Below are 14,087 nucleotides of genomic sequence, written 5' to 3' on the forward strand. Positions count from 1 at the left end.
AAATCCCATGACAAAACCAGGCCGGCAGATGTATTACTGCTATGTAGGCCAGCACACACTGCCACTCTGTTCCTTTATAACAGATTGCCAAACAGTACCTACTAGCCCTAGAAATCTTAAAGTAATCATAAAACTAAAACCCTTACCTCCACCACCCTCAAGACGAAACTGCTTCTACTCATGCCTGACCTGTGTCATTCAGTGGGCCACAGTCTAACCTCCGACCTCAGAGGTGGAGCTACCACTATATAAAGAAACAGATCTCTTGAGCTTTCTATAGGCAAGGTTTCATACTACATCATTATGTACTTCAGAGAACATAAAACCCTGTCTCTCTGGAGCACTTATAAATAAAATATAAATAAAATATAAATTTTATTATATATAAATAAAAAAAAACTTTGTGGTTTGCAGTCATCTAGAAATACTTATAAATAAAAAATATAATATAAATTATATTTATATAATTTATAAATAAAATATATAATATAAATGTATATACACTTTCAACTTTTTTTTTTTTTTAAGATTTATTTATTTACTTGAAAGTCAGAGTTGCAGACAGAAGTCTTTCATCTGCTGCTTTACTCCCCAGTTGGCTGCAAAGGTCAGAGCTGTGCTGATCTGAAGCCAGGAGCTTCTTCCGGGTGTTGCACATGGGTGCAGGGGCCCATTCTACTGCTTTTCCAGGCCATATCAGAGAGCTGGATTGGAAGTGCAGCAGCCAGGACTCGAAGCAGTGCCCATATGGGATACCGGCACTGCAATGCCACAGCACCAGCCATTCAGCTGTTTCTAAGGACATCATATTTTGAGGCATTTTATCTGTTGGACTAGACATTGCTAGATGCTTACTTAGAAAAGAATGAAAAGCTGAGAGTACTCTAAACTAGAAAGTATTTTACAAAAACATAAAATAAGGCACTTTGAGGGGAAAAAAGTAGCCCAGGACTATATAATTAAAAGCACAGGAAATAATGCTTCTAGAATTCAAACTGATCCTATAATGTGTGCATGGAGAAAAGAATGGAAAAGGACCAGATACAGGGATTGGCATTGTGGCACAGCAGTTGTAAAGCCACTGCCTGCAACACTGGCATCCCATATGGGCACCAGTTCGAGTCCTAGTTGCTCCACTTCAGATCCATGATGATGTGCCTGGGAAAGCAGTGGAAGATGGCCCAAGTCCTTGGGCTCCTGGCTTCAGCCTAGCCTAGCCCTGGCTGTTGTGGCCATTTGGAGAGTGAACCAAAGAATGGAAGAACTCTGTTTCCTTATCTCTGTAAACTCTGCCTTTCAAATAAAATAAATCTTTAAAAAGAAAAGAAAGAAAGGGACCAAATACAACAGTATTTCAAAAGGTTTGTGGAAAATACATCTATCTTTTCATTCCATTTACCTATGAACTTTCTGAAGACCCCTCACAGAACTTCTAGAAACTATATCCATCAACATTAAACACTTGACTGATGGGTTAAATAGCAAATTAGACATTGCTGAAGAGAGAGATGGTAAACTAAAGACCTGCACAGAAAGGAGGCAGCAGTGGAGAGACAGGCATTAAAGCAGGACTAGACTGTTTCCTACTTCTCATCATTCTCGTAGTATATATTTAAAAAATCATTGTTTTCTCTTCATCATTATCTTTAGCAAAATTTAGTTCTTTAAATGAGGATAACTCCACGACCTGACTGGATTATTGTGAGGATCAAGGGAGATAATACACATAAGGTGTGACACAATGGTCAGCACAGAGAAAGTACTCAGTATATTCTAAGATTCAAACACGTTGTTGAAGCCGGTTTCCTCTGCTTTAAGATGGGGGTAGGAGTTGCTCTACCTACCATAGTTGGTGCATCTTCACTGCTACAAAATGTATTTTTCAGGTGAGAAAAACTAATGTTTACATAGACGGGTTAGAAATTTGCCTGAGGTTTCAGAGTAGGCGGTGAACTGGAACTCCAAATGCAGTAACTCCAGAGCTGTTCCTCTGAACTGCAGTACCACACAACCACCCTTCAATCTGAGACCAATACTCGAAAAAAAAAAATTTTTTTTTTTTGACAGGCAGAATGGACAGTGAGAGAGAGAGACAGAAAGGTCTTCCTTTTCCATTGATTCACCCCCAAATGGCTGCTGCGGCCGGCGCACTGCGATAATCCGAAGCCAGGAGCCAGGTACTTCTCCTGGTCACCCATGGGGTGCAGGGCCCAAGGACTTGGGCCATCCTCCACTGCCTTCCCAGGCCACAGCAGAGAGCTGGCCTGGAAGAGGAGCGACCAGGACAGAATCCGGCGCCCTGACCGGGACTAGAACCTGGTGTGCCGGCACCGCAGGCGGAGGATTAGCCTATTGAGCCGCGGCGCCGGCCCCAATACTCGAAATTTCTACAAATTTAGTTATTTTATCCTTTACCTGTTCGGAAGGTAACTGGAGACCTCACAGCCTTTCTTCCTGCCACTCTGGCTCCACCAGCTTTTCTCTGTATGGTAAAAGTGGTAGTTCCTATAAAGACAAACTTTTTCAGCCTTTCATAGGCATACATGATTTTTCACACATCTTATTGGCAAGTTCTTTGAGGACAGAAACCTGATCAGCTCTACATCTGCTCCCAAGTCATGCTCACAATAGGGCCCAATAAATAGTATTTTATTTAAATCAAGAAAGCAAAGCAAAGGGAAAACCCTAGTTTGAAAACTGGTATCGTTTCTCAAATTGCTAATGTGTTTTGACAACATCTCTGGCAACTGGAAAAGCCAGGGATGTAACAAAACTGTTAGCAGTAAACACCCTACATAAATTGCTGTTACATTCAATCAAGGTTTCTTAAAATTAACAGCAACCATTTATTCTGTTATACAAAATGTTTTATTTATAATCCTCAACAACCCTTTGATGTAGCTTTTCTTCTTTTTAGGGTTTATTTGAGAAGTACAGTGACTATATCCAGAGAGAGAGAGACAGAACACTTCCATTTGCTGGTTCACTCCCTCAAATGCTTACAAGAGTGAGCACCTGGGCCAGCTTCCATTGCCTTCCCAGGTGCATAGCAGGGAGCTGATCAGAAACAAAAGAGCCATGACTAGAGCTGCCGCTCTGATACTGGATGCCAGTGCTGTAAGCAGTGGCTGAACCCACGGCACCACAATCCTGGCCCCTGAGGAAGGTTTGCAGTAACACAGCCAGGGCACAAAGCAAGCAACAGAACTCGAACATGAAAGTATTTCTAGATGACTGCAAACCACAAAGTTTTCTTTTTTATGCCTATGATGATTCTTCATTACTAATTATATAGCCTTTACATTGTGTTTTTAAATTTTTATTTATTTATTTGACGGGTAGAGTTGTAGAGAGTGAGAGAGAGAGACAGAGACAAAGGTCTTCCCTCCGTTGGTTCACTCCCCAAATGGCCGCCACGGCTGGTGCTACGCCAATCCAAAGCCAGGAGCTTCCTCCTGGTCTCCCATGCAGGTGCAGGGGCTCAAGTACCTGGACATCTCCACTGCCCTCCCGGGCCACAGCAGAAAGCTGGACCGGAAGAGGAGCAACTGGGACCAGAACCTGGTGCCATAGGTGGAGGATTAACCAAGTGAGCCACAGCGCTGGCCAACATTGTGTTTTTAATAGGGGCCTAATATCACTCTTCTACATGTGGGTATCCTGTTTTCCCAAAATATTTATGTATTTTTTTATTTATTCATTTGTTTATTTTAAAGACTTTATTTTATTTGAAAGTGAGAGTTGGGGATGGAGGGAGGACAGGCAGATACAGAGAGAGAGATCTTCCATCTGCTGGTTCACTCCCCAAATGGCTGCAACAGCTGGAGCTGAGCCAGTCTGAAGCCAGGAGCCTAAAACTCCATCCAAGGTTCTCACATGGGTGGCAAGGTCTCAAGTGTTCAGCTATTCACTGCTTTCCCGTGTTCATATGAGACGTGGCTTAACCTGCTGTGCCACAATGCCAACTCCAAACTACAGTCAATTTTTAAATTGATGTGGCCTCCCCTCCTGTTCCTTCCCCATATCAGGGGACCTAAAGGCTCTCAGTGCAGCCAAGTGAAATGGGGGTTCTGGATGTGGGACAGGCCCCAAGAACAAAGGAAGCCAGAGTTCCAAGTCAAGGCACTCGGAGAAGCTAGAGCAGCCACTGCAGTTTGCCTCCTATCGCTGCACTGTCTAGGGTAATACGGTGCTGTTATGACACAGTACAAAACTAGTCTACCAGTCCATTAATATACTCACATGATACTACTGCTTACAAAAAGCTATCTTTAAGCAAAAATGTTAAGTAGGCATTTTTTTCAGTTATTCGAGTATTTCATTTGTTCAGTGTGAGGGATAATAGTTGAGAAAGAGAATGTGGCTACGCTCAAAGATTTTAGTCTAGCACAGGGATAAAAAGTTAAAAGAAGTGACTACAATACAAACCTGTTGTTGCATTGCTCAAGAGGGGCATAAACATGTGATTAAGGGTTCAGAGGAGGCCATGCAAGTAATAGCCTCAGAAAAGTAGCAGCCCCAATTCTGAAATGAGGATGTAGAATTTACAACTGATTGTATCACATCAGAACGACTACAGAATCAAGATTAAAGATGTCTTCAGTCACAGAAGTGAGACATTCCAGGTACACAGGAGAATTTCAGGTAAAGAATGGGAGCACAGGGGCCGGCGCTGTGGCATAGTGGGTAAAGCCACCGTCTGCAGTGCCAGCATCCCACGGGTGCTGGTTCAAGTCTCGGCTGCTCCACTTCCAGTTCAGCTCTTTGCTGTGGCCTGGGAAAGCAGTGGAATGTGGCCCAAGTCCTTGGGCCCCTGCACCCACGTATAAGACCCAGAAGAAGCTCCTGGCTCCTGGCTTCAGATCAGCTCAGCTCCGGTCACTGCGGCCAATTGGGGAGTGAACCAGCAGAGCGAAGACCCCCCTCTCTCTCTTTCTTTCTCCCTCCCTCCCTCCCTCTCTTATTCTGCCTCTCCTCTCTCTGTAACTCTTTCAAATAAATAAATAAATCTTAAAAAAAAAAAAAAAAAGAATGGAAGCACAAAAACATGGCATTTGGTTGGAAAATGACGTGCGTGTCAGGGGAAAGGAAGCAGAGGAGACAGACGTTAACACATGCCGCCTGGAAGGCCAGGAGGGAGAGGGTCTGCGCCTCCCTGCATGGTCGGAGAGGAACCGAGGGCTTCTGAGCCCAGGAGTAGGAAGACCTATCCCAGTATAATTTAAGACTTGTTCATCAGATAGCATGAAATGACAGTTCAACGTTTAAAACCCTTGCCAATTTAAATATTTATTCAATTTTAGTTTAAAAGAAAACTGTTTAAAAAGCATAGTTCCCTGGGTTTGAAATTTTAGTTTTAAAAAGAGCAGTGTTTCCTTATTGTAATTATCAAAACCAAGAGTTGGGACAGGTTGTTAGCCTAGCAGTGAAGATTCTATATTCCACCATCAGAGGACCTGGGTTCAACACCCAACTGCAATTCCTGACTGCGAGTTTTGTACTAATGCAGACCCTTTGAGGCAGCAGTGATGGCTCAAGTAGTTGGGTTCCTGCCACCCATGTGGAAGACCTGGATTCAGTTCCTGGTTCCCGCTAGGACTGAGGAATGAACTCGCAGGATGGGCGCTGTCTCTGTCTCAAATAGGTAAATAATTTTTTTCAGTTAACTAAACTATGAAGGACTTTTTCTAAAGGACTGGATTTTATGGGAATTTCAACTTTGCAAATTAAGTCAGTGGATTCCAAGTATATAGACTCTGGACCCACACTGGGATTAAATCAGGGATCTGCTACTTCCTACTTGTCTGATCCTGGCTAGTTATTTAAGACTTTTCTGCCTTGGTTTTCTCATCTTTAAAATGAACATATGACAGTACCTGTTTCATAGGGTTATATTAAAGTGCTTAAATAGAACTTGGCACATAAAACTAGTTATTACAGATTTTAGCTGCATACATTTTCAATGTGTAATCATATTATGAATACATTGTATGGTAGTGATCCAAAGCCAAATATGGCAAAATTTACTAAAGAAAGGCTGGCAATAAACAACAGATATGTCTTCAAATGTAGAAACAGATGTTCAAAGGTAAAAACATGGTATTTCAAACTGAGGTTATAAGCATTCTTCTGATATATCTATCCTGTAATCCATCAGAACTTGACTTGTACAAATGGAGAAACAAACCACTGAGTAAGTTACATTTAATTCATATTATTACAGAAAGGTCACTACTTTAAAAAGATTCCAGGGGCTGACACTGTGGTGCAGCAGATTGAGCCGCCATCCACAGTGCCAGCGTCCCATAGGGGCACCTGTTCTAGTCCCAGCTGCTCCACTTCCAATCCAAATTCCTGCTAGTGTGCCTGGGAAAGCAGCAGAAGATGATCCAAGTCCTTGGGCCCCTGTACCCACATGGGAGACCCAGATGAAACTCTTGGCTCCTGGCGTTGGCCTGGCCCAGTCCTGGTCATTGTGGCCATTTTTGGAGTTAACCAGTGGATGGAAGATCTGTCTTTCCCCCTCTCTCTGTAATTCTTTCAAATAAAATAAATATTTTTTAAGAATTATTTATTTATTTGAAGGTCAGAGTTATACAGAAAGACTGAAAGGCAGAGAGAGAGGTTGGTCTTCTGTCCACTGGTTCACTCCCCAAATGGCCACAATGACCAGAGCTGTGCCAATCCGAAGCCAGGAGCCAGGCGCTTCCTCAGAGCCTTCCCACGCGGGTACAGGGGCCAAAGGACTTGGGTCATCCTCTACTGCTTTCCCAGACCTTAGCAGAGAGCTGAATCGAAAGTGGAGCAGCCAGGACTTGAACCGGCACCCATATGGGATGCCACTAGTGCGGCAGCGGCTTTACCCACTATACTACAACACTGGCCCCAATAAATAAATCTTGAAAAAAAAAAAAAAAAAAAACTAACTTCCAAATTGATGTCCAGTGTTGTGGCACAGTGGCTTAAGCCACTGCTTGTGATGCCAGCATCTCATGTGAGTACTGGTTTAGAAGATTTTATTTATTTTATTTGAAAGAGTTACAGACAGTAAGAGGGAGAGACAGAGAAAAAGGTCTTCTTTCCATTGGTTCACTCCCCAAATGGCCACTACGGCCAGAGCTGTGCTGATCCGAAGCCAGGAACCAGAAGCTTCTTCCTGGTCTCCCACATGGGTGTAGGGGCCCAGGGACTTGGGCCATCTTCTGCTTTCCCAGGCCATAGCAGAGAGATGGACTGGAAGTGGAGCAGCAGGACTAGAACTGGCGCCCATATAGGATGCCAGTGCTGCAGGCAGAGGATTAACCTACTGCACCACTCCTAGCTGCTCTACTTCTGATCCAACTGTCTGCTAATGTGTGTGGGAAAGCAGAGGAAGATGGCCTAGGTATTTGGGCCCCTGCCACACTTGTGGGAGAATGGTTGGAGTTCCAGGCTCCTGGCTTCAGCCTGGCCCAGCTCCAGCCTTTGTGGCTATTGGGCAGTGAACCAGCAGATGGAAGTTCTTGGTCTCTGTGCGTCTCTCCCTGTCTCTATAACTGCCTTTCAAATAAATAAAATTAAAAAAAAAAAAAAAAAAAAAAAGATTCCCAGGGCCTTCTGATTCCAAAGCTAGAGTACAAAATCCTAGTACAACTGTTTATTAATACCTTGATTTCTGCTGAAATCAGAGTTCCTTTTTGCAAAGATTCATAGACTTTCTTAATGAAAATACAGAGATGAGGTTCAACTTACACAATGCAAAAAAAATAAAAATAAAAAAAATAAAAAAAATCTTGAACTCTTACCATGTGGCCAACGTGAGCTTTGAGGTTGCTCAAATGGTTGCCCCTTATTGGTACAGCTTGGCTTCCTTGTGTATCTGGCTTTTCCAGGCCAATTTACTGGACAATTGTGACCATGCTGAGTCTCTCTAAAAGTAGAAAGTATTGTCATATTCCTAGAATTTCCTGTCAGCTACACTTTAATATTTTAATACCCCATCCACTTGTTACTGCTTCTTCTGTACCTTAGTGACCTTTAACATAGAGAACACTCAACAAATGACTCTGTATCCCTTATCTCTCAACCCCATTCCTTTATTCAAACAACTTTTTCAGTTACCTCTTCCCATTACAATGTTTACACAGTTTGCAGTTATTCATGTGCTTATTCCCCCATTACATTCTAGAAAAGACTCAAAGGGAACCTCTGGTATTTTCAGTCGATTCCAAACTACACGAAAGGGATCTGATTATGTCAAGTCTGTGTTAGTGGCATTTCCTCTAGCTGCTTAACTTTTATGAGCAATAATTCTAATCATTTATTTTTGTCAAAGGCAGTAATTTTTAATATGTACTGCAAATTCATAATCACCTTATGAGTCACGATACATAACTTGCATGTTTATTTGCCATAGGAATTTTTTCCAATTTTTTTTGAGATTTTTTTATTTATTTATCTGAGAGGTAGAGTTACAGACAATGAGGGAGAGACAGAGAGAAAGGTCTTCGTCTGTTGGTTCACTCCCCAGTTGGCTGCAACGGCCGGAGCTGCGCCAATCTAAAGCCAGAAGCTTCCTCTGGTCTCCCACATGGGTGCGGGGGCCCAAGGACTGCTTTCCTAGGCCACAGCAGAGAGCTGGATCAGAAAAGGAGCAGCAGGGACTAGAACCGGCACCCGTATGGGATGCTGGCGTCACAGGCAGAGGATTAGCCTACTGCACCACGGCACCAGCCCCTCCAATTTTTTAAAATTGACACATAATTATTTATGAGTTACAATATGTGATTCACGTATACACTGGTAATACTTTTCTTTAGCATCCTATGTTTAATAATTCCTGCCCAATAGACTATATCTAAGCCCCCTACAAGTGAAATACATAATATCTGTAATTGAGTGAGAATAACTAGGCAGGGTGAGGAGGGAAGCAGAAGAAGTGGTTGGCTCATGGGGACTGGCTGCTTCAGTGAGAGGGACAAGGACAAGAAACAAGCAGAGAATAAAAAAAAAAAAAAAGAAACAAGCAGAGCAATTAGTAGGAAAATTACAGAAGCAAAACAGATATACTGAAGTGCTTTATTATAGTTTAGGTAGAAAATTAATACCATTTTTGCCTGTTTCCTTAATAATTCTATAAACTTACAAAAACCTCATATTTATGGGGCTATTTTTTCTGTCATCGTAACTCTAAACAAGTTAGATACAAATAAAGAGTACTTGGTCGAGCCGGCGCCGTGGCTCAATAGGCTAATCCTCCACCTTGCGGCGCCGGCACACCGGGTTCTAGTCCCGGTTGGGGCGCCGGATTCTGTCCCGGTTGCCCCTCTTCCAGGCCAGCTCTCTGCTATGGCCAGGGAGTGCAGTGGAGGATGGCCCAGGTGCTTGGGCCCTGCACCCCATGGGAGACCAGGAAAAGCACCTGGCTCCTGGCTCCTGCCAGGATCAGCGCGGTGCGCCGGCTGCAGCGGCGGTCATTGGAGGGTGAACCAGCGGCAAAAGGAAGACCTTTCTCTCTCTGTCTCTCTCTCACTGTCCACTCTGCCTGTCAAAAAAAAAAAAAAAAAAAAAAAAAAAAAAAAAAAAAGAGTACTTGGTCACAAAGTACATTTCTTCTGGCCAGCACCGGGGCTCACTTGGCTAATCCTCAGCCTGCGGCACTGGCACACCGAGTTCTAGTCCTGGTTGGGTCACCAGATTCTGTCTTGGTCACTCCTCTTCCAGTCCAGCTCCCTGCTGTGGCCCGGAAAGGCAGTGGAGGATGGCCCAAGTGCTTGGGCCCTGCACCCGCATGGGAGACCTGGAGAAGTGCTGGGCTCCTGGCTTCGGATCGGCACAGCACCGGCCATAGCGGCCATTTTGGGGTGAACCAATGGAAGGAAGACTTCTCTCTGTCTCTCTCTCACTGTCTAACTCTGCCTGTCAAAAACAAACAAACAAACAAAAAAAGTACATTTCTTCTGATCAGGGCTAACTACTCCCAAATGACATGACAACCTTGTCTTACCTTCTTGGAGAAGGGCAATGTTGCCATCTGGGAGACTGAACAGTGCTGGGTTTGGAAGGCAATGGTTTCTGTGTGGGTCCTGGTAGTTGAGCTGATTCAGATAACAGTTCATTCATTAGACTGTACGCCTGTGAGATTCGACGACTATAGTGGTCACACAGCAGCAATCTGTAAACAAACAGTTAGACACCATTTACTGAAACAGTCGTTTTCAGTCGCTATTTCGAGAGGAAACAGTGCCTAAAGAACAAGGAGCATTTTGTTTGTTTTGTTACCCAATGCTTTTCCAATTCTTTTCCTTGCAGTGATATCTCCTATAGTTTTCTGTTTATCAACAAAAAGAATATCATAAAAAACAGAATTCCTAAGGCATTACCTAGGCTGAGTGACCCTGGGCTAGAGAGAATATGAAGGGAGGAGCTACCAAACTCACCTGTCTTTTTCATGCTTCATCTTTTGTCTCAGCCGGATTTCCCTTGAAGTCATATAAAACTGCACAAGAAGTAACCAGTTAGTTCATTATTGTTTAATACAAGTATTTAAACCATTAGACATAATTCTGCTACTTAGGAAACAATGCAAAATGCCATATCTGATGAAACTTCCTAACCTAGCTAGCACAAAACCTGAAAATGTTAAAACATGGAAATTCAAGTAAAATCCAGTTTCATAAATGGAATGTGAAGTATGTATGCAGAAGGGAAGCAAGTTATCAGCTGAATGAAAAAAAAAAAAAAGGAACATTTTAGGAGCAGAGATCCCTATCTGTTATACTCAATCTTGTGATTAATCTCACCAAGAGCTTGCTTGAAAAAGTAGAAATGAGTCAGACATTTAAAATCATCATTTTTGGGGCCATGTTGCAGTACAGCAGGTAAGGCCACCAGCCTGCAACACCAGCATCCCATAGGGGCGCCAGGTTCAAGTCCTGCTGCTCTACTTCCAATCTAGTAAAAGCAGCAGAGGGTGGCCCAAGTGCTTAAGCCCCTGCACCTACGTGGGACACCAGGAGGACGGTCCTGGCTCCTGGCTTCCGCCCAGCCTAGCCCAAATGATTGCAGACATTTGGGGAGTGAACCAGTGGGTGGAAGATTGTAATGCCTCTCCCTCTCTGCATACTCTGCCTTTCAAATAAATAAAATAAAATCTTTTAAAAATAAAAATAAAATCACCATTTTGATGCTTCAAAAAGTGCTACGTCCACTGTAGCCTGGAAACTCTTCAAAAATGTATGCCCCAGAAAGCAAATAGACAAACATCTATTATATGCATCTCATCCCCCAAAATTATTGTTGTTACATGTAAGATTAATTCTTTTTGTACACAATTACCTATAAAAAAATTGGCCACCCAAAGGTAAATTAGCTTTCTTGACGTCATCTACAGTAGTATCTATAACAAATTAATCTTAATGATTTCTGATAGAAATTCAAATGAAAATTTTAATTACATTAACCCCTTTTTAATCCTATACTTTTTTTTTGACAGGCAGAGTGGACAGTGAGAGAGAGAGACAGAGAGAAAGGCCTTCCTTTGCCGTTGGTTCACCCACCAATGGCAGCTGCAGCTGGCCGGCGCACCACACTGATCCGAAGCCAGGAGCCAGGTGCAGGGCCCAAGCACTTGTGCCATCCTCCAATGCACTCCAGGGCCGCAGCAGAGAGCTGGCCTGGAAGAGGGGCAACCAGGACAGAATCCGGCTCCCCAACAGGGACTAGAACCCAGTGTGCTGGTGCCGCAGGTGGAGGATTAGCCTAGTGAACCACGGCGCCGGCCCACTATGTTTTTAATCAAGCTAAAAACTAAGAAATGTGCTTATAATTGTGAATGAGATGTTGCAAACACTATGCCCTCATAGCTAATTTTTTCTATATTTGGACACAACTCTAAACATCTTTTTATATAAAAAATAATTTATTTTATTTGAAAGGCAGAATTAGAGAAAGAGAGATTTTTCCATCAGGTTATTCACTCCACAAATGGCTGCAACAACCAGGGCTGGGCCAGGCTGAAGCTAAGAGCCAGGAGCTTCATCTGGGTCTCCCATGTGGGTGCAGCAGCCCAAGTACTTGGGCTATCCTTCACTGCTTTTCCAAGCCCATTAGCAGAAACCTGAATCAGAAGTGGACCAGTCAGGACTCAAACCAGTGCCCATATGGGATGCTGGTACTTCAGTTGATGGCTTAACTTGGTATGCTGTAATGCTGGTCCCAATTTTAACCGTTTTGAAAGTGATATTACCATGGAGAGGGGACATACACACACTTTAGCATTTTGGTTATATATCACAGTAGCCTCAAAGGTCACTATCATTTCCCTAACGCTATCCAAAAAATATATTAACAACATGCTCTTTCCAAGAAAATAACACACTTTAGACAATAGTTCAATTATTTTTGCATGGTTTGGTATTTATATGGCACAGCGTTAGCTGGAAAATTCTTACACAACGTGTTCTCCTTTTACAAATGACAGATTTAAAGATTTCTTTATTTACTTGAGAGGCAGAGTTACAGAAAGAGAGAGGGAGAGACAGGGAGAGAGGTCTTCCATCTGCTGGTTCATTCCCCAGATGGCTACAATGGCCAGAGCTGGTCCAATCTGAAGCCGGGAGCCAGGAGCTTCTTCCACACGGGTGCAGGGGCCCAAGGACTTGGGCCATCTTCTGCTGCTTTCCCAGCCCAGAGCACAGAGCTGGATCCAAAGAGGAGCAGCCAGGATACAAACCGGCACCCATATGGGATGCTGGCACCACACGTAGAGGCTTAGTCCATTATGCCACAGTGCCAGCCCTGTTATTGTCTTTCTGTGTCTGGTTTATTTCATTTAACACAATGGCATCCAGTTTCATCCATTTTGCTAACAATGTTAGAATTTCATTCTTTTTTATATCTGAACAGTATTCCATCATATGTTTATATACCACATTTTTTTCCTGTAATCTATTGATCACAAATGTTGACTGCTGTGACTAGCACGGTAATGAACATGGCAATGCATGTTTGCTATGCTGATTTCCTTTCCATTGGGTATATATCTGGCTTTCTCATCTGTGGAAGTTAAAAAAAATTAAACTTGGAATAGTGATTAGTAAAGGCTGGGAAGGGTGGGAGAGAGATTAGATAGAAGGAAATTTTAGTGTTCCACAGTACCAACAGCTGAGTATAATTCACAATATATACTGTATAAAGAACAGGAAGAGAGGAGTTGTTAGGCTCCAGACACAGAAACGGGATAGTTGGTTGGATCAATTTACACTATACATATGGGAAACACTGGGCTTAATTCATGAAAATACATTAAGGGGCTGGCACTGTGGCGTAGCGGGTTAACACCCTGGCCTGAAGCGCCAGCATCCCATATGGGCACCAGTTTGAGACCCGGCTGCTCCTCTTCCAGCTCTCTGCTATGGCCTGGGAAAGCAGTAGAAGATGGCCCAACTCCTTGGGCCCCTGCACCCGCATGTGAGACCCAGAGGAGGCTCCTGGTTCCTGGTTTTGGATTGGCGCAGCTCCAGCCGTTGTGGCCAACTGGGGAGTGAACCAGCGGATGGAAGACCCTTCTCTCTGCCTCTCCTCTCTGTGTAACTCTTAAGAAGGCAAGAAGGGAGGGAGGAAGGGAGGGAGGAAATACATTAAGCATGGTGGGGCAGCTGTTCAGTGCAGTGATCAAGAATTGGTTTGGGACGCCTGCCTTCCCTATCAGAGTGCTTGGTGCACATCCCTCCTCCATTTCTGATCTAGCTTCCTGCTAATGCGCACTGTGAGACATAGCAAGTACTTAAGTCGCTACCAACAACACAGCTTGAGTTCCTGACTCCTGGTTTCAGCCTGGCCCCGGCTTCAGCCTGACCCAGCCCTGGTTGTTGGGGAGTGAACCAGTGGATGGAAGATCTCTTTGTATCTGTCTCTTTGTCACTGTCAGTGTGTGTGTGTGTTTTTCTCTCTCCATTTCAAATACAATGACAATATTTTTTAAATGTACAACTACTACATGTTAATCAAAAAACATTAAAAATAATGTGTTCTACTAATGAGGCTGAAAAAAATGAAACATTTTATTTTATATTAAAAAGTCAAAGATAAAAATATAATCTAATTAT

The 14,087-nt window shown here is 43.3% G+C and overlaps 1 protein-coding gene across 8 annotated transcripts in view; it reads right to left on the minus strand.

Annotated features, from left to right (window-relative positions):
• Positions 1–14,087, minus strand: part of CPLANE1 (ciliogenesis and planar polarity effector complex subunit 1) — a 134,060-nt gene that overhangs the window by 7,865 nt on the left and 112,108 nt on the right. For 6 of the 8 annotated variants that reach the window (XM_051853812.3, XM_089312744.1, XM_089312740.1 and 3 more), the window contains 4 exons: positions 10,419–10,477; positions 9,986–10,153; positions 7,785–7,909; positions 2,416–2,505 (listed from right to left, as the gene is read on the minus strand). In XM_051853812.3, coding sequence (XP_051709772.3) covers positions 2,416–2,505; positions 7,785–7,909; positions 9,986–10,153; positions 10,419–10,477 — 442 coding nt within the window. The remainder of the gene's footprint in view (positions 1–2,415; positions 2,506–7,784; positions 7,910–9,985; positions 10,154–10,418; positions 10,478–14,087) is intronic. The other 2 variants (XM_089312743.1, XM_089312741.1) reach the window with 1 other exon arrangement.

This window comes from Oryctolagus cuniculus, chromosome 14, assembly GCF_051225735.1.
Source record: "Oryctolagus cuniculus isolate XC-2025 breed Fujian yellow rabbit chromosome 14, ASM5122573v1, whole genome shotgun sequence".
Taxonomy (NCBI): Eukaryota; Metazoa; Chordata; class Mammalia; order Lagomorpha; family Leporidae; genus Oryctolagus; species Oryctolagus cuniculus.